The following is a 20279-nucleotide window of genomic DNA, read 5'->3' as shown; positions in this document are numbered from 1 at the left end:
AGGATGTGCAAGGCATGGAGAAGAACGTGAGGGAAGCCCCATGTTTCTGCCTGTGCACTTTCAAATCCTTGATTTTCTAGTGTCCTTTATCACATTTTTATTTCTGATATCTCTGAGAAGAAACTTATCTTATTCTGAACTCCAGATAGTACCTAGATCTGGGCTTTCAAAACTAGGCCCTACTAATTGCAGGAGATCTTGGTTTCTTATGGGATAGCATTTCCTTTTGGAGAGGGATTTGAAAAAGGAGAGATGTGTTGAAACCTGCGGACCCTGCAAGGAAGCATCGCTGGGAAAGCCGCGTCCTTGCAGCGTTCTCTGCGCTCGGGAGGAGGCGTCTCCGGATGCAGAGACCTGCGGCAGCCTCGTGGCTGCGGCACCGCCTCGGGGTGTTCTGCTCTTCGGCCCCTCTCGGCTACGGCCTGCAGAACCAGAGCTTGTTTGGGGCAGAAGCTGGGGGGCCTGTGGGTACCTACTGCTCGTTGTGCAGCTTGCGACCACGTTCTGCTGCGAGGGCTCTGGTGCAGCAGGAAAGTTGGGCCTGGGAAGCCACTGCCTTAAGCTGTGTGTCCTTCCTGATTCCACTTCTGAATCTGAGCAGAGAGAATATTGAGGATGGCAAGTGTGCGAGTGCTTATTCAGGTTAGCAATTCGAGTGTTTGTGTCACAAACTTTATTTATGTTTAGGTAAGTGCTGTAAATAGCTGGTTACAATAGTGGCCCTTGCGTGCTTTGGTAGTTACAACTTGGTGCTTTTTGGATAGCCAAAGCTCATGTCGCACAGAGCATCTAGGTTAAACCAAACTAGCTTCATCTTTTATTCCCAAGAAGTTATCGGAAGTCTGGGTGGAGAAGGAAGCGGGAAGGGAAGGTGAAGTTCCTTTTTGTGTGATAGCAAAAAATCTTTTCATGAGTAACTGATTATATTTTTCTTCTGTACAGATTAATGGTGCAATGTAGGAAACCTTTAAAGGTTTCAGATGAACTGGTGCAACAGTATCAGAGTAAAAACCAATACCTTACAGCCGTGCTGTCGGAAGCTGACCAGGAGCCCGAAATCGATCCTTATGCGTTTGTTGATGGCGATGTGGAATTCTTATTTCCTGATAGTAAAAAGGATAGGCAGAATATTGAGAGGGAAGCTGGGAAGAAACACAAGGTGAGTAAAGGAGTGAGGATATGAATCGATATGAATTAATAGGATGAAAAGAAATGATTTAGTCACCAAATGTAATTGAAATCTGGCTCTATATATGTTTAGAAGCACATTAAAAAAAAAGTAAAAGTTTTGTGTTCAATTGCAAGCTATCAATGAAATTACACAGTGTGCATTTAATAAATGCTTTGTCACCTAAATCTTCCCAGCGCACTGGTGATTCTATTGTAGTAGGGTCTGTGGTTTAGACTGGGAGAAGTGGGAGAGCACTGCTGGATCAGAACCAGGATCTCTGTAGCTCAGTAATCTTCATCTAGAAATGGGCAATAGCAGTGTGGGCAAGTACCACTAATGTGAGCACTTTGCTGAGCTGAGAGGCTGCTGAGAACCTGATTATCTTCCTATGGGAATTATTATAAGTTTGGGAAGTTAATTCCCCCCCACCAACAGTTAATTTAACAGTTCCCCTCTCTTATTTTCTTGAATATAGGCTGAGGATGGGACATCTAGTGTTACAGTCCTGTCTCATGAAGGAGAAGATGCTATGTCACTATTTAGTCCTTCAGTCAAGCAAGGTAAAGAGATTATTATTTTCAACTGTGATATATTAATGCTCTCTTGAATTCCTCATAGACTTCAGTAGTTTGTAAAAGTCTTACTTTCTGCATTATCTTTTTCTTTCTCTTCAAAATCTGCTTGAAAACACCTTTTCTTTGTTAAACATAACAAATATATATAATGGCTTTAAAATCCATGTGCAAGATAGTTGGATGGAATTCAGAAGAGGATGTGTGGGAATTTTGTTTGTTTTTCTTTTTGTCTTTATTAGGTGGGGAAATAACTTTTGAAATATGGCTTTTTTAATACATGTTTTAAAATGTTTGTCCTTGTAGATGCCCAACGGATTGCTGCTCATGCTCGCACTGCATCAACGAGCCTGTTCCATGAAACAGACCTGGTGGTCTCCTACACTGACCTGGACAATCTCTTCAATTCCGATGAAGATGAACTAACAGTAAGTGATGGGCCAAGCTCGGCGGCTGCCACGCGGCCGACCGAGGAACCTGGGTGTTTGTTTTGTGCTTGGGAAGAGAACTTAAGAATTTGTGAGTCTTTCCTATAAGCTCCTCTTTAGCAGCCATGTTCTTGTATCTGACTCGAGCATAATGATATATTTTTATAGAAACAAGCTTTTGATCTTACGCCTTTGCTGTGGCAGATAGTAGTATAAGCTTCTTGAATATCTGATTATAGATTTGAGAGGGAAATAAGTGTTCTTATCCTGTAGTGTTATGTTCTATTTACTACTTAATGCAGCTAATACTGGAACAAAACAAACCTGTGAAAGAGGAGATGTTTAAATGGACATTCTGCCAAACAAGCTGCTTCATTGTGCCAGCTGTTATCTGTAGTAGTTTCTCTTGCAGTCTCTGATGGTTCAGAATCCATTATCTTTTTAGTTTCTCTTTCAATACTGTGGGTTATCAGTTGTCTTTTTTGAACTGTACTTTGTTCCATGCTTAATCCTAAATCCCCTTACCCAGGCAAAATACCCACCAACTTTAGTGGGAGCTGTAGCTGAGGAAGGGCTGAAGGATCTTAATAGCCATCAAAGGTCATCATTATATAAAGCAAGTGTATTTGCTCTTTGAACGTGAAGACTTTTATTTTAAATAGACTTTAGTACTGTCTAAACATTGTAAAATATCTCTTGTTCTTTTAATTTCAGCAGTTCTTCTTCCCCCTCCCTCTTGTTCCAGTAATTTTGTGTTGTCCTTTCTCTTCTGTTCCTGTACTAACATCAGTGATGTTAGCTTGGCTTTCGGACTGTGTATTTTTTTTTCAGGCTAACAGGCTGAGACTTATAAGTGATGGTTCATTTCAGTAGCATAACCAGTAGTGCCAAGTGAAAACAAATGCAAGCCCAATGGCCAGCATGTGGCTTCTCATTACTTATTTTTTTAATATTATATCAATTTTTTGCTTTGCATGCCCTGTGTGCAGGAAATTCCCAGTAGCTCACGTGCCGTACTGTGGGGGATGAGGCTTTTAAGAGTGGACACTAATGCTATGTACATGGATCAGTTTTGTATCATTTTCACTCAGTGCTATAAGTATAGCAGTATAATGCCTCTAACAGTTACACATATTTAAGTTCCTTGTTATACAGGTTTATGAAAAGGAAGGGATAAAACAAATAAGCTGTTCTTGTGCTTTTGCACAACTGCAGCCACAATATTGATTGAATAATTATCCTTAATCTGGCTTATAAGTATCCAAAAAAGTCAGTTATACAGATCTTATATTTGTATGAACACGACCTGAAAAAGTGTTTTAAAGCATCATTCTTTTCTCCCAGCCTTGCAATCCCAGTTGTTCTTCTGTAAATAAGTGTGAAACACTCCCGAGTGGAGAAGGATGATGTCTTAAAAATATGGATAAGTTTGGGAGGGAGGGGCTCACGAAAATACAAGACTTACAGTGGAAAGAGAAATTGACTTTTTATCCATAACCTGTGGCAACCTAGGTGAGTGGCTGAAAGTAGCAGTTTTGAACTAGGTTTCTTGCATAATCCCTTTTTTTTTATGTTTTAAATACCATCACTAGGAAAACCCTAACTAGTTTTTAGTGTTTCCACAAAAACACTTTTTTTTGGCCTTAGTGCTCCTCTCTTGCTGTGGAATCAGACTAACCCTTTTGAAGTAGTAGATATGACCTTTTCTTTTCTTTTGTTTCCCTCCTCCTTTTCTTTTGTTTCCCTCCTCCTTTTCTTTTCCTCCCCACTTAGAACTCAGACATATTTTCAAGCTCGGAGGGGGTGAGAGGAATGGCCTGAATGGCTGCTTCTTTTTTTTTTTTTTTTTCTTTAATGGAGATACTTGACTGGATGCATTGATATTTGGAATGATTTTATTATAGTACTACTTTTCCTTCCTAGCCTGGATCTAAAAGAACAGTGAATGGCTCTGATGACAAATCCAACTGCAAAGAGGCAAAAGCAGGAAATTTAGACCCACTGTCATGCATAAGTAAGCTTTATTTGTCTTCCCTAAATAGAACAGTAACTTTAAACACTTGATTGCTAATCTGTAATGGGAATTTGGAAGCAGATTCTTCTTTTGCCTTAATGAAATCTTAAGACAAAAGAAATACTTCCAATAGTTGTCATACTCTAAAGCCTCTTTTTATTCTGAAATTAGGCACTGCAGATCTCCATAAAATGTATCCGACTCCACCTTCATTGGAGCAGCATATTATGGGATTTTCTCCAATGAACATGAATAACAAGGAGTATGGCAGTATGGACACTACACTTGGAGGAACAATACTTGAAGGGAATAGCTCCAGTGTGGGAGCTCAGTTCAGGATTGAAGTAGATGAGGGTTTCTGCAGCCCCAAACCTGCTGAAATAAAGGTATGTAGTGCTGGTATTTCCGATAAACCCTTCTGATGCTCGCTGCTCTAAAGTCCGGATAGCAACTGGGCAAATGCAGTACAAGTTGTCACTTGCATCCACATAATACTAAGGCAGGTAATGCACATCTGCCAAGTAAAATTTACTATTTTAGTGCTTGAAGAAAGGGTAGTGGTGTAAGCTATTGCTAAAGCAAGGAATGCATCTCAGTAATTCTGATTCGTGGTCTGTTTCTCTTGGCATACCACTTGTTGGAGAACCATAGGTGCGAATGCTGGTTGTGTATGCAAATCCCTACATTGACCCTTGTAACTACATAGGCGTTGAATATAGAAGTGCTACTACTTAAATGGGTGGCAAAATTTTATTTGGTTAAATTCTTAGAAGCATTTGTGTTGAAATTATCTGATTTACTAATTTAGATGCTGATGCTTTACCTTGTCTTACTTCTAGGATTATTCTTATGTTTATAAACCTGAGAACTGTCAAGCTTTAGTGGGATGTTCCATGTTTGCCCCACTAAAGACTCTTCCCAGCCAGTGTCTGCCTCCCATCAAGCTGCCAGAAGAATGCATTTATCGCCAGAGCTGGGCTGTGGGAAAGCTGGATTTACTTCCTCCAGGGCCTGCAATGCCATTCATCAAAGATGGGTATGACTTGTGCCACAAATGTTTGTTCTGTGTGGCTGTCAGTTTTCCATGTTACAGAAAGTACTCCTGTTTTGTAAACCTGTAATGAGAAATTCTTGTAAAAACACTTTGTTTAGACAGCTGTCCAGAGCCTTTAAAAAAAACGTAGGATTAAAACTTACAGTAAGAGACTGCCTCCTCAAATAGCTTCTTAACTGTGCATACACTTTATCTGTTGTCTCATTTAAGGGTTTCTTGGGGAAGCTTAATGGCGCAAGTCCAATTTTAATAAGTAATGAAGATGGTAACAATCAAGTTAAACGTAAACTCGGGACTCTGTTTTTGCCACGATATTGTAGGTACTGTAAAGGCTTAGTAGGTGGTGCTTCTGTTTCTTAAATTATCTTCTCAGAGAGCAGTAATCTCAGCTGTCTTGGCGCTGGGAAGGCTTCCTGCGCCTGGAAGCTGTGCCCAGCGTGACATTGCCTGGTAACAGGAGCACTGCAGTAAGCATTGCTGGAACACGCACTTGCTAGCGATGGGTTTGCTGGCAGTTCTTCTCAAAGAAAATGTTTATTTGTCCTTCACTTCTGCATTAGTAGCTTGTATCGATGGATTAGGCAACAGGGAGACTCTATTTATAAAATTATGTGAATTTTAAATCTCAGTTTAAATACCGAGGTTGTTTCTATGAGTCAAACATAAGCAATATGTTTTCAGGTCTCATTAGTCTTATGGGTCTTTGGAGATACTCATCTGTGATGTGCTTAGGAAAGAAAATATTTAGTGCTTCCAGGTGATGCTTTCCTTGTGGATCCCCTAGAATCTGCTGTTGGTAGACATGGAACATTTTCTAAGTGTTGTGTGTCAACATAGTGTGTAAATAAAACATGAAAAGGAAAAGGTGCCCTTCAGACTCCAGACATCTGTAGAATTTCTAATTCACACTGACCACATTTATTTCCTAGAAGCCTTTTGGAAAGGAAAGGACAAAGAGAGGAGGAGGGGCAGGATTCTTTAACACTGTTATCAATGGGAGTCCTGCAAAGTCATTTAAAACAAATGCTCCTTAAGATCCTTAAGGAGTGAAAGTCTTTGTGCTCTAAATTATGGAAGATTAGTTGTGGGGAAAAAAAAGGAGGGGGGAGGGCAAATATTAATTAGGAAGGCCCCTCTATAGAAATCTGAGACTTGAAAAGCAGTGTTCCCTGTGTTTAAAATATTTCCTCCTTCTTGTGGCTGCTATTAGTGATGGAAGCACTATGGATCAAGAGTATGGCCCTGCCTACACCCCCCAGACCCATACTCCGTTTGGGATGCCACCAAGCAGCGCGCCTCCCAGTAACGGTGGAGCTGGAATTCTCCCTTCTCCTTCCACCCCTCGTTTCCCAACTCCTAGGACACCAAGGACTCCTCGGACACCTCGTGGAGCTGGTGGACCCGCGAGCGCGCAGGGTTCAGTCAAATACGAGAACTCTGACCTATATTCACCAGCTTCCACCCCCTCGACGTGCAGGCCGCTCAACTCCGTTGAGCCCGCGACGGTGCCCTCCATCCCCGAGGCGCACAGCCTGTACGTGAATCTCATCCTCTCCGAGTCCGTCATGAACCTCTTCAAAGACTGTAACTTCGACAGCTGCTGCATTTGTGTTTGCAATATGAACATCAAAGGTGCTGATGTTGGAGTTTACATTCCCGATCCAACGCAAGAGGCCCAGTATAGGTGTACCTGTGGTTTCAGCGCTGTTATGAATAGAAAATTTGGCAACAGTTCTGGACTGTTTCTTGAAGATGAATTGGATATTCTAGGACGTAATACGGAGTGTGGCAAAGAAGCAGAAAAACGCTTTGAAGCTCTCAGAGCTACTTCTATTGAACACGGCAGTGGAGGACTGAAAGAACCTGAGAAACTGCCAGATGAGTTAATACTGTTGCTGCAGGATCAGTGCACCAACTTGTTCTCGCCGTTCGGAGCAGCAGATCAAGATCCTCTCCCCAAAGCTGGGGCAGCGAGCAGCCTGGTACGCGTAGAGGAAAGGGATTGTTGCAATGACTGCTACTTAGCGCTGGAACATGGGCGCCAGTTCATGGACAATATGTCAGGAGGGAAAGTTGATGAAGCACTTGTGAAAACTACTTGCTTGCACCACTGGTCAAAAAGAAATGGTAAATATTGAAAACAACTAGATCTTATTTTCTACTATAATTTTTTGAAGGGGGTGTGCGTGTGTGGGGGGGTCTCCTTTTTTTCTGGGGCTTTGCTATAACTGTCCCACAGAGCACCCCTTGCTCGTATATTTTTGGATATCGGTCTTTCCTCTCAATAATAGTCTTGCTGTGTAGCAACTCTACTAGGGTTGACAGTGAAATATGAAACTTGGATAGCAGTTAACTGCAATCCACAGTCATGGGTGAGCATCGAGAAGACTGAGAGCGTCAGGTTTCTGAGTATCAGTGGGGGGTTAAGTTTAAAAGCTCTTGCTATAGTTAAATCAATGTTTTCAGGCCCCCAGAAGAAGACTTGGTATTACTGTGACCTTGTTTCAAGCTTAAAAGATGCTTTTCAAAAGAGGCTATGAAATTACAACTTACCAAAGTGCATGTTAGCTTTTTATTTCTAGACACTGTGTATTAAAAAGGAGATAGTGGTGTCAAGCTGATGAAACAGACTGTGACTGTTGTTTGAGGCTTCACTAAACTTCTCTGAAGTGAGCACTGGGTGGCAGTCTGCTTAAACACCCTTTATTTGGAAGGAGAAGCACTGTAGTTTGTCTCGTATGACTGCTGTATGCTTTTTTTGATTTAGGCTAAGAAAAATACACTAAGATGGTGAGGCTTTCAAGGGAAGGAACTCTACAGATTAAGAAATCCGTGTGCTTGGTGCTTTATATCTTGACCTTTGCATGGCCTGTATGAACAGCATACCTATTTATTTGAGAAGAAAGTGACTCTGTTTAAAATCCACATGATGTAGGATTTGGGGCTGTTGGATTTTCTTTTTTCTTTTTTTTTTCTTTTCCCGTTGTTGTGGCAAGCCCTGACAATTTCTTGTCCTTCCAGTGGTGGATGTGAGCATGCAGTGTTCCCAGGACATCCTTCGCATGCTCCTCTCGCTCCAGCCCGTTCTTCAGGATGCAATTCAGAAGAAACGGACGGTCCGGTCCTGGGGCGTGCAGGGGCCCCTCACGTGGCAGCAGTTCCACAAAATGGCTGGCAGAGGCTCTTACGGTAACGGCTGCGCAGGCTCCTGTCCCTTAATCGGCTTGATGTGACCGCCAGCCTCGGGCTCTAGGCGCAGTTCAGCTCCCTGAGCAGGGGGAACTGTTCATGGCTGGCTGTACAGTAGTAAAAATGTTCAATTGGGCAACTTCTTCTGGAGACCCTGGGAGACTTCAAATAAAAATACCTAGCTGCTGCCTTTTTGCAGAGGGTTGGATCATGCATGCAGACATTTCAGTTGTATTTATCAAAATGAGGATTATTGCACGTTTAATTAGCATTCCCTCCTTTTAGTAATGCTAGTGTTTCTAGTTGTGCTTCCCAGAAGCACGGCATTAACTTTATTAACTTCTTGCCTTTAATATATTGGAAAATGTGTCTTGTTATCTAGGAACTGATGAGTCCCCAGAACCACTGCCAATCCCGACATTCCTGCTGGGATACGACTACGATTTTCTGGTGCTGTCTCCATTTGCGCTGCCCTACTGGGAGAGGCTCATGTTGGAACCTTATGGATCTCAGAGAGACGTTGCTTATGTTGTGGTGTGCCCCGAGAATGAGGCTCTGCTGAATGGAGCAAAAAGCTTCTTTAGGGATCTGACTGCAATATATGAGGTACATTATTTATATCAGTTAACACTGAAATGTTTTTTTGAAAGACTATTTCTGATACACATTCATAAATACTTATCAAGCTTGTCTCAAATGATATAACCGTACAGAAACGCACAGGAAGGATTGCAGGAATGGGCACTTGGAAGATAAGGGCTGCTGCTTGTTGTTCCCTTTAGTAATAGCTTTTTTGAGAGTCCATCTGATAGACGCCACTCAGTGGTAAAACTGTGTATTACTACTCAATTGTTTAGCTACATAGAATTAATTAATTTAATGCATGTATAATGGTGATTAAGATTAGAATGGATGATATATCAATCTGTTTTTTTTTCTTTTTCTCTTTGCATTTACGAAAACCTGAAAATATGCCATAAAATGATTATACAATATTTCATCTTTCATGAAGTGTAGGGTAGTGTTTTAGAATGAAAATATTCCTTTTGGATAGCACAACTAAATCTATGTTCTATTCTCAACTTTGTTCCATCACAACTAAATGTATCCTCTATGTTTATGTATATGCACTTTTGATAATTTACAGTTCTTAAAATCTACAAATACCTGATCTTGCATCTTTTCTTTTGCTGCCTTTGCAGTCGTGCAGACTTGGTCAGCACAGACCTATCTGTAAACTGTTGCCTGATGGCATCATGAGAGTTGGACCTACTGCTTCAAAGAAACTTTCCGAGAAGCTGGTCACAGAATGGTTCTCCCAGACAGCTAATGCCAACAACGAAGCGTTTTCCAAACTCAAGCTATATGCACAAGTTTGCAGATACGAGCTGGGTATGAGTGTGTTGTTTTTCTCCATGCTATTTTTGTTTCCTACAGTTACCAGTAACTCAGTCCCTGTAGAAAGGGAGAAATAGTTGCATTTATTCATTAAGTCTTATTGTTTCTTTTTTTTTGTTCTGTACTTGGAGAAAAGTATGTATCTAGTTATGTGCCAAAATGGCTTCTTGTCATCTAGCAATGTCTTTAGGGAATGGTAGTGTCACTGCCTGGCAGTGACTTCTGCTGTCCTTCTGCTTTGGTGACTGAGTTAGGAATCCCTACTTTATAATGTAAAACTTAGCCTGTCTGGAGGGGGAAATAAAAAAAAATCATATTTAGAGTAGTTTTCTAGATATTTCTGAAAGGGTCTTGTTAGACTAAAAGCTAGAAATTGAAAATTCCATACTTATGTTTTTATTTAAGATTCCAGATGCACTAAAAGTTAAGCCTCTCTGTTGTATGTTTTTATATGTTATAAAACATAACAATTTTCTTAAGTGTGCTAAAGCCAGCTGCAATATGGAATTATGCTTTTTCTGCTTTTAGGTCCGTATCTTGCTTCTCAGCCCTTAGACAATTCTTTACTTTCCCAAACAAATCTCATCCCTGCCCAAAGCCAGCCGCCCTCTGCTCTGCCGCCGGTGACCGCTGGGAACCCCAACCCCAACACTCCGTCGTCCGCTCCCGCAGCCCCTACCAGCAGCACGATGACAGTGACTTCAAACAGTGCCATGACTTCCGCAGCCACTACAGCGAATTCCACTCTGACGACCACTGCCACTTCCTCGTCCTCCGCCAGCGTAGGCGGCGGGATCCCGCCCAGCAAAGCGGCCTCGTTTCCCCCTTTCAGCGGGATGAGCGCGGCCGCGGCCGCCCCGCTGCCCGCGCAGGCTGCGACGGTCCCCAACGGGCAAACAGGCGGCCAGCAGCCACAGCCGCCGCTGCCAACAGCTGGGATGTCCGGGGAGAATCCGTCTGCTCCGGTGCAGCCCCACGCCGAGGTTTCGGAAAGGTAATGGCCTGCACAGGGCAGCTATGTAGGTTATCCCCCACTCCGGCTCAAAAATATGTATGTGTTAATATTGTTCTCCTTCTGTCAGTAAAACCCCTGTATTTCTTTTCTAGTTACCAGGCTGTATTTTAGGGACAATAAGGTGTTTGGAGTTAAAACTTTTTCAGTCAAGTCTTAGCTGTAATGATCTGTTTTAATAGCATCTCAGTGCCTGCTGTGGTTTAAAAATAAACTTTCTTTCACCAAACTTTCTCAGTTCAGCAAACTATTAGCTTCGCACATCTTAAAGTGGGGCAGAAGGAGAACAGATAATGGTACCACTTATAGTAGTAAAGGTAACTCTTACCGAGAGACTGAATTCTAAATAATTTTATTCCCTGATTGACTGAAAAACCTAAGCCCTGATGAGCTTCTGCAATAAAGAAGGCTAAAGAAAATGCCAGGAATGCTGTAGTGCTGATGAGCTCACATACTTTAACAGAGAAAACTATTTCTTAAACCACACTTGATTCAGAAGTCTTTCAGGTTTATCTTCGGGAATTTATCTTAGCTGTAATGTAGAAATACCCTTTAACCAAAATATAAAACTCTGCTTTTTTTGTAATTGATTTCAAAATTTAATTTCCAGCACTATGGATCGTGACAAAGTTGGCGTTCCTACAGATGGAGATTCACATGCCATCACCTATCCACCTGCAATTGTAGTTTACATAATTGATCCTTTTACATATGAAAAAAAGGATGAGAACAGTAGCTCATCCAGTCTGTGGACACTTGGGCTTCTGCGCTGCTTCTTAGAGATGGTTCAGGTTCTTCCACCTAACATCAAGAATATCATTTCTGTGCAGGTAAGCCATCGTTTGTCTAAGTATTTTTTGGTCTAGCTATGTTTTGGAGATGACAACTTTAGGGTGAAAGTTTCATTTGCCTTTTAAATATTTCATACTGTTCTGCGGTTATTTTAACTTTGGAGATTAGAGTTTTTGGAGTTTTTGGGCTTCAGGCAGTGCATCTTCCCAACAGGCATTGGTCTGTACTGCTGTCAGCAGCTGCAAAACTGATAAATGGATTTCTCTTTTGAGAAATCACTAAGAATCTCTTCTAACCAACTTCTTGCATTCTCTGAAGAAAATTTCAAGAAGAAGAATTACTTGAAGCACAGCTTTAGAACTGGAGGGAAGATGCCAAAAAAAAGAGAGAAATGTGAGAAATTTAAGTAAATTCAAGAAATGGCTTACCGAGTACTATCTCAAACAACATTTAACCTAATGATGAAATAGTAATTGTTTTCTGATGCAAACAGGAGTCAGTGAGTTTTCCTGTGTAATCCTTTTCCAGATTGTCCCGTGTCAGTACCTTCTGCAACCTGTGAAACATGAAGACCGGCAGATTTACACTCAGCATTTAAAGTCCTTGGCGTTTTCAGCATTTACTCAGTGTCGGAGACCCCTTCCAACCTCTACCAACGTGAAAACGTTAACTGGCTTTGGCCCAGGTTTAGCAATGGAAACTGCTCTTCGGAGCCCTGATGTGAGTACCTGCAAGAGTCCTTGAGTTTTAACTTGATGGTTGTGTAAATACGCAGATCAGAGAAATGTCTGTCTCTCTTAAAACATTGAAGTCATTCACATTAGTTAACGAAAATCTCGGGAGTAGTCACTTCTTGAGACTTCACTGCTGTTCTGTCATCTCTGCAGAGACCCGAGTGTATTCGACTGTACACCCCTCCTTTTATCCTGGCTCCTGTAAAGGACAAGCAAACAGAACTGGGAGAAACTTTTGGAGAAGCTGGCCAGAAGTACAACGTACTTTTTGTGGGCTACTGTTTGTCTCATGATCAAAGATGGCTTCTGGCATCCTGTACAGATCTCTACGGAGAACAATTAGAAACTTGCATAATTAATATTGATGTACCAAACAGGTAAGAACAAACATCGGAATTTAATTTTTTAGCGTGTGCATCTTGATTTGTCTTTTTTCTTCTTCTGTTTACGATGGTGTAAGAATCGTAGGCTTTTTAACCATACTATTTTGTAAAACCAGCTCGAGCCAATGGGTGTTTTTGCTGCTAAGTGCATGTTGCTTTTGAGTTAAATTTCCTGGAGCTGTTTATTTGGTCTTCTGTTTCTTATATGTTTTTGTACAAGTGCATTCATCTAAAACCCCAAACTTCCTGACATTTCTCCTTGGTGTTAGGATATGATTAACAAACAAACAAACCCCTCAACTTTCTCCTTCCTCCCAAACCTTTGTTTAGCTTAATGTGAAAAGAAGATGGATTTGATATGCTAAAATATTAACATTTCTGTGCCCAGTGAATGTTTAGCTTAATGCAAATATGAAAATGCAAACATGGCAATGGAAATGTATTGCAGATGGCATTTTGTTTTGTTTCTTTTCTCCATTCTAGAGCTCGCAGGAAAAAGGGCTCTGCCCGCAGACTTGGTCTTCAGAAGCTCTGGGAATGGTGCTTGGGTCTTGTGCAGATGAGCTCTTTGCCATGGAGAGTTGTAATAGGCCGTTTAGGAAGACTAGGACATGGGGAATTAAAAGGTAATGTTAGCACCCTAGAGTCTAAAATTTTATTTGAAGCTTTAACTTTTTATTATGACATAAAGTAGTTTCTGTCTTTGCTTCTGGAAGAAGAGCTAAGTTATGAATCTATGAAGGAACTCTAACGTCAGCACATGTGAAATTTAAACTGCACACTAATGTATGTAGTAATGTACTTTGCAGCAAATGTTGTTCTAGAGAAACTTAGATATCTCTGTACCCCCAGATTGGAGTTGTTTGCTGAGTCGCCGAAACCTCCAGTCCCTCAGCAAGAGGCTCAAGGACATGTGCAGGATGTGCGGGATCTCGGCTGCAGACTCCCCCAGTATCCTCAGTGCGTGTTTGGTGGCGATGGAACCCCAGGGCTCCTTCATTATCATGCCAGGTATTTGAGAAACTCGGAGAAACTGCTGGGTTTGGAGAGGGAATGAAGAGTTCCATTGGGAAGAGGCTAAGGAAATACTTGATTTCTCTTCCAAAGATTCCGTATCGACAGGCTCCGTGTTTGGACGCAGCACCACTTTAAACATGCAGACGTCTCAGCTGAACACCCCGCAGGACACGTCCTGCACTCACATCCTCGTGTTTCCCACATCTGCTTCTGTGCAAGTAGCATCGTCAACTTACACCACTGAAAACTTGGACCTGGCCTTCAACACAAACAATGGTTAGTAGATAGATTGTGGGTGGATTTTCTTTCTTTCTTTAAAAACTGCAAATCCTCAAATCCGTCACTGCTTCCCTTCTGTTAAGATTAAGGTTGTTTATGCTAATAAGCTGCAAGATTTATATAGAAAACTTACTCTTTCGAGAATGTGTGTTGTATCTTGTACCCAGGGAATGTAGAAATTGACTGGTCTTGTTCTTTTTCAAGATGGAGCAGATGGAATGGGGATCTTTGACCTGTTAGACACTGGAGATGATCTTGATCCTGATATTATAAATATTCTTCCTGCATCCCCTACTGGATCTCCTGTGCATTCTCCAGGGTCCCACTATCCCCATGGAGGCGATATGGGCAAGGTAACTATTAGAGTAAATATAGGGATTTTTTTTTTTTTGTTATAAGGGTTTGTTTTTTGTAGGTTTGTGGCTTTTTTTTTTGTTTCTTTTCTTCTCCTTCCCTCCCTCACTTTCCATCTCCCAGTTTTGTTTGTGGAATTAAAAGTTCCTATGAAAACATTTTGAATCACTTGGATATTGAATTGTCTTTGCAACATTCATGTAATGTTTGGGCATTTTGAAATGCTTTATGTTTGGAAAGTTGCAGGTAGTCATTTAATATTAGGAGAAGGTGGCTTAAATTATCTGTTCTTTTACAGGGTCAAGGTACAGATCGATTGCTGTCAACAGAATCTCATGATGAAGTAACAAATATACTGCAACAGCCTTTGGCCCTTGGTTACTTTGTGTCAACTGCCAAAGCAGGTCCATTGCCTGACTGGTTTTGGTCAGCGTGTCCTCAAGCACAAAATCAGTGTCCCTTGTTTCTTAAGGTACTGTCACCTCAGTGGTCCGTGCAGCCGTTTTCCTGGGCATGGGCAGTTGTGTCGTGTGCAGGGATCTAAATAAGCACTAGGTTATCACTGTCCTGGTAACAAATTTGGTGTATCTCTTAGCAGGCTTTTGTTTCAATGGAGAAGTTGGGTTTTAAATTTTTGAGGAAAAGGGTTTTTACATCCACTTTTTTAAAGTGGAGAAACATCCTTAAATAAAGTCACAAATGTTTTAAGGGCTCTTTCTGCTCCTTTATCTCAGCCTCAGCTCTCTTTTCTTGCTGGCTTTGTGCTACAGTACTACAGTGCTTTGCAAGGGTTAGGTGCTGTGCTGAGCTTCTGGCCAGATCTCTGGTTAATGTTTGACTCCCTTTGGGACTAGTGGCAGAGGGAAGTACGCAAGTATAACGCAGTGTCACCTTTATACTGCAAGTATAATGTGGTATCACCTTTACACTGTGTAAAAATAATCTGTTTATTTATTGCATAAAGGATAAAAGCTAGATTTTCAGTGTTGGTCGTCTCCAAATGATAGTCATTGCCCCATCCGCCAAGATACTGTTTGATTTATTTATTTTATGGCACAACCAAGCCTGATTTGACACACTTAAAGCTAAACATTAATATACAGAGAAACTTTGCATGTTAATATTATTCATTCTTGAATTAAATTAGCATCTCTAATACTAATGCTGTATTATCTAATGATATGGATCTATTTTCTTCAACCTTATTTGTGTCGGGATTAGTGGTGCCTCTTGACTTAAGCTTAGCTGTGCTTCTGGTATAAGTGTTGTGTGTTTGGTTTTGTTTTTTGAATGGAGGATTTATTATTTAGTATCTCAATGGAATATAAGTAGATGGACTTGTGGAAAGCAACTAAACTTTAAGTCCCTATATCGGTAAAAATCTTGAGTTGCTTTTTATTTATTTATTAATAATGTAGGCAAAGGGATTTAAAGTATTTCCTAAGATGTACTAAGCTACTAGCACTATGCTTTTAAGAGAGATTTATGAGTGCATTTCCTCAGATCCTGCTAATCCTAATGCTTGTTGACTGTAGAAGGTTGAAACCTGGTGTGGCTTGTGTGTCACCCAACAGCAAGTGGCTGAAGGCTGCAGGGGAAAGGCAGGCTGCAGCAGAAGGGGTAGTAACGTTTCCCCTTCCTCTCGCAGGCCTCTCTGCACCTCCACGTGCCTTCAGTGCAATCAGACGAGCTACTCCACAGTAAACACTCCCATCCACTTGATTCTAATCAAACTTCTGATGTGCTCAGGTATTTATGATTGATCACTTACAGAAATACTTTCTTCATTTAATTTTTTCATATTGCTGTTGTAAAATCACATATTCTTTTTCTTGCTATTTTGTTTTTGTGCTGCTGATATCCTTAAGTACTTCATACAGAGACACTGTAGATTACTGTGCTTTGCGTGACTGAAAGTTGGCTCTATCACAAACAGTGCAATTAAAAATGAATGAAAACATCTCAAAGCCCCCTTTTAGGTGAAAGGCAAGGAATTTCTCAAGCCAGAAGGAGCCTGAGGTGTAACATGGTGCATAAGTGAATCTAATATTATTTACTGAAGTGTTAAGCCAGTCTCTTGGGTGGGTTGGGGGAATAGTGAAGTGCTGATGCATAATACAATGCATAAGTTAGTTTTGTCAACATTTTGGATTATCTTGTATGTTGTAAGGAAGGTGGATTTTTATTAAATGGAAACTGTAAAATGCTTTCCTGAAAATAGCAGTGGGAAAATCTGCTGGTTTGATGGAAGCTTTTGTTTGTCTTCCAGGTTTGTTCTGGAACAGTACAATGCACTCTCCTGGCTAACCTGTGATCCTGCAACCCAGGACAGACGGTCATGTCTCCCAGTTCATTTTGTGGTGCTGAATCAGTTGTATAACTTTATCATGAATATGCTGTGATCTTCATCTGAATTTTGAAAGACGAGAATGAGGAAAAGGGATATTTTGCTGCAGGACTAAGTTATAAATTCTTCTCAGTGCAAGTGGTTTGTGATGGGGTATGAATCTTGTTACTTCCAGCAAATATTGCTTTGGCTTGTGAGAAGGGCATCTACAACCCTACTGTCTTTGATGCATTGACTATGGGGGACTCTTTAGAATGATGATCAGAAAGTGTATTATAACATTTTTAGTAGCAAAATTAACCATTTTTCCCCAGTCACAGTATTTGTGAAGAGTAATGAGCCATAGTACCCGGTCATGGTTAATGAATTTTAAAGCATGGAGATGAGAAGAAACACGAGGAACAATTAAGTTTCAACCTATGGCTTCAGAACATCAAGATGTTCTTGTATTGGATTATAGTACCTAGTATTCAAAAATGCCTGCATCTCTTATTTATTGTAAGTTTTTAAATGTATAAATTGTCTTATATTTCTTAACCTCTTTTATAAAAATTTTCCTAGAAGGTTTATACTGCCTTCTTGCTTTAAAGCAATTGGTCTAAAATATATGTAATCGTCTTAATTAAAAGTTGCAGTAGGTTGCTTTTAGAGTATTATTTTTTTGTAAGGGGGTGGGTGGGGACAGTAAATTTGTATTGTCTTGATGTACAGTTTAATGGGGATAGAGGGGTTAATGTCCATACCATTGTGTGTGGGGGATTTACAGCTAAGCTGTAGTTGCAGAGTACATGTACAGTAATGAAGTTCACTGTGTTTATATAAATTGAAAAGGTACCGGGTCTTACAGCATTTTATATCACACCTTTACAGAGTAACAATGGCAATATATAAGTGATATTGTAGGTGGTTTAACTTGTAGTGAGAATAAAACGAATAAACTCTTCAACTGAAGTTTGTGTTATGGTTCAGGGCTGTGGCTAGATTCTCAGATCTGTTTCCAGCAGACAAGTTTCATTATTACAAGAAAATCTCTTGCACAGTGTTGTTACCTGGACGTTCTTGGCACTGTGGAGGCCACATTATTTTGTTTTGTGTCTGTGATAAAACACAAACGTGAGACCGAACAGACTCAGAAAACTCTGACCTTATCCAAAGTCTCCTGCAAGGCTGAAATTTAGCCCAGCTCTAGCCATTTTACAAATGCAAAAATAGTCAATCTTGACTTTAAGATTGGTGTGTGTTTAACTAAAATGTGGTGTATATAGATTCTCAGTGAATTCTGGTATTCAGATTTTATTCCACTAGTAAAAAGCAAAGCGAAACCCTGAACATTTTCCTTTTTTATGTATTTTGGCACTGTGGCGAAGGTCCAAGTACCAGTGCACGGCCTTCCCCGTGCGCCCGCTGCAGACTCTGGCCGGGGCACGTGCCAAGGAGGCTTAGCCCTCCCCAAGGAAGGGCCTCTTGAGTGAAAAGGCTTTTGTAAACCCCTCCCTCTGTCTACAGTCCCCATTTTTTCCCAGTAGTTTCCTTCCATTCTCCTAGCACACGCCAAATGTCTGCTGCTGCTCTGAAATGGCCCCTACGGGTGCTGTGGAGCAACAGCATCTGCTTTTTCTTGGTTCCTCCTCGTCTGACTGCCAGGTTTCAAAGACTGACTCGTGCAGTGCCCACGGGAGCCTGTCGTGAGACCCCGTGCTCGCTGTCACCTGGCTCTCATGCATTCGTCCTGCCTGCTTAAACCTCGACAGGAGCAAGTTTTAAGATCCGTTTGTGCACCCGCTGTTAATCCTCTACAAAGAAGAAATCACTTGTATTTACAAAACCTATTATGTTGATGAAAATCATGTTTTGTAAATGCAAAATATTTGCCTGAGATCATCTTTTTTTTCATATAAAGTCTCCTTGAATTGTGTATATACAATACTAGCATTTTTTTTGTTTTTGTATAAAGAAGTTGTACAATTGGTGACAAAAATTTTCAGTCGTTTCTTCAAAAAAAAAAAGAGTGCAATCAGAAGTCAGCATATTTTGATATTAAAGCTAAAAACTGGGTCTGTCCATTACTTTTTCTTGATAATAATAATGTACCACAGATTAAACAGCACACTGTTGTTTTAGAGCAGGTGTTTTCTTTCTCATTTGGCTGAGATTTTAAGGGGGAAAGTGCTTCTCAAACTGGAATTTTAAAAGCCTATGTCTTTTGTTTTTTTTTTTGTTTGTTTTGTTAAATCTGACTTGTTATCCATAAAGGTAAGTGAATCATCTGCCTGAACACTGGTGTAACTACTCTATCTGGACCACAACTTGCCTTGTGAAACTCTCCAACTGTGAAATATCTCAGTTCTTTTAATCCCCTCTCCCCCCATGCAGTTTAAGTAAATTATAATATTGTAACCACTACAAAAGATCAGGAGGGCCCTTTTTGAAAGCGCCAGTCACAGCCAGCACTGTGCATATCAAAACTGCCATCCCTGTGGGCCAGCTACTACAGTGTGCCTACTTTTTAAAAAAAGTTTACTTAGCTGTTTTACTCTTTTAAGGGCACATAATTAGTGATTTATGAATAAAATTGCCACAGTCCAATTAATGGGGTTGTTTAGCAAGTACAAGCTTTAATGTGTTTTGAAAATTTTAGTTCTAGCTTCTCGAACTGGTCTTGCAAAAAAAAAAAAAAAAAAAAAAAAAAAAAGGTTCCTGGCACTCTTTTGTTAATGCTGTGGAAGTTTTTCTCCTCTTAAGTGTGTTACAGAGCCAGTGAAAGACACAGCTGCAATATTTCCATTCACATTAAAAAATGATGTATTTTAATTTAGCTACGTCCTTAAGCCATGTAGTCCTCTGGCCTGTGACTTGCTCTATTTGGATCAGGTTTCTGTAAACATTGTTGCTAGAGCACCAGGCCAGGCCTCCACCCGTACTTGCAAACAACCCTTAAATTTTAAACTAGCTGTAACATGTAAATCTTTCTAACCTTTGCTGAAATAAGTTAAAAAAATAAATGAAATTTATATTTAAATGCTTAGCTATGTTCTTACTTAGCAGTCACTATGGTGCAGATTATTTTGTTTCTGTGTTTACCTCCTCTGTTGATTTTTTAACTTCATGTGTTGCTATGAAGAGTCGTAGCCATCTTTAATCAACCACTAGTTCTCCATGCTGTAATATCAAAGGATTGTTACATTATTTTAAAGCTTTCAGAAATATGAGTAAGATGTGCCCCTGGTCTGGGGCTGTACCCCAGTGTGGCACAGGGGAGCACAGTGTGGCACATGTTTTCATAATAAGGGGGCATTGTGTAACACCTTCGCTAGGGGAAACTTTAATTAAAAAGACAAAAAAAAAAAAAAAAAAAAAAAAAAGGGACCCAGCGTTATGCCCCCTACGGTGGAAGGGGGAGGAGGGGCCTGTACATCTTGTTATTGGTGGAGTAAAACTTCGTTTACAGCAAAACTAGCTGGCGCCTGCCCTAATCCCGAGGGTCGCTTTTTTTTCAGGCAGTTAAGCGCGTTTCAGGGTGGTTTTTTCCTCACAA

General features: G+C 40.7%; 1 protein-coding gene across 1 annotated transcript in view; it reads left to right on the top strand.

Annotated features, from left to right (window-relative positions):
- The window catches only part of MED13 (mediator complex subunit 13), a 47900-nt gene extending 29827 nt beyond the window's left edge, over nt 1-18073 (top strand). Inside the window, exons 10-30 of the mRNA XM_088535903.1 lie at nt 943-1159; nt 1647-1731; nt 2050-2171; nt 4095-4185; nt 4357-4571; nt 5025-5221; nt 6450-7366; nt 8261-8428; nt 8811-9034; nt 9631-9820; nt 10355-10820; nt 11449-11668; nt 12159-12350; nt 12518-12741; nt 13231-13373; nt 13600-13758; nt 13855-14040; nt 14248-14396; nt 14696-14869; nt 16046-16146; nt 16667-18073. Of these exons, the coding sequence (XP_088392029.1) occupies nt 943-1159; nt 1647-1731; nt 2050-2171; nt 4095-4185; nt 4357-4571; nt 5025-5221; nt 6450-7366; nt 8261-8428; nt 8811-9034; nt 9631-9820; nt 10355-10820; nt 11449-11668; nt 12159-12350; nt 12518-12741; nt 13231-13373; nt 13600-13758; nt 13855-14040; nt 14248-14396; nt 14696-14869; nt 16046-16146; nt 16667-16799 (4573 nt within the window). The 3' untranslated portion in view covers nt 16800-18073. The remainder of the gene's footprint in view (nt 1-942; nt 1160-1646; nt 1732-2049; nt 2172-4094; nt 4186-4356; nt 4572-5024; nt 5222-6449; nt 7367-8260; nt 8429-8810; nt 9035-9630; nt 9821-10354; nt 10821-11448; nt 11669-12158; nt 12351-12517; nt 12742-13230; nt 13374-13599; nt 13759-13854; nt 14041-14247; nt 14397-14695; nt 14870-16045; nt 16147-16666) is intronic.
- Nucleotides 18074-20279: the final 2206 nt, after the last annotated feature.

This window comes from Tinamus guttatus, unplaced genomic scaffold (genome assembly GCF_059628265.1).
Source record: "Tinamus guttatus ecotype Peru unplaced genomic scaffold, ASM5962826v1 Tinamus_guttatus_pri_ptg000043l, whole genome shotgun sequence".
NCBI classification, from domain to species: domain Eukaryota; kingdom Metazoa; phylum Chordata; class Aves; order Tinamiformes; family Tinamidae; genus Tinamus; species Tinamus guttatus.
This window is presented reverse-complemented; position numbering and strand designations above follow the sequence as displayed.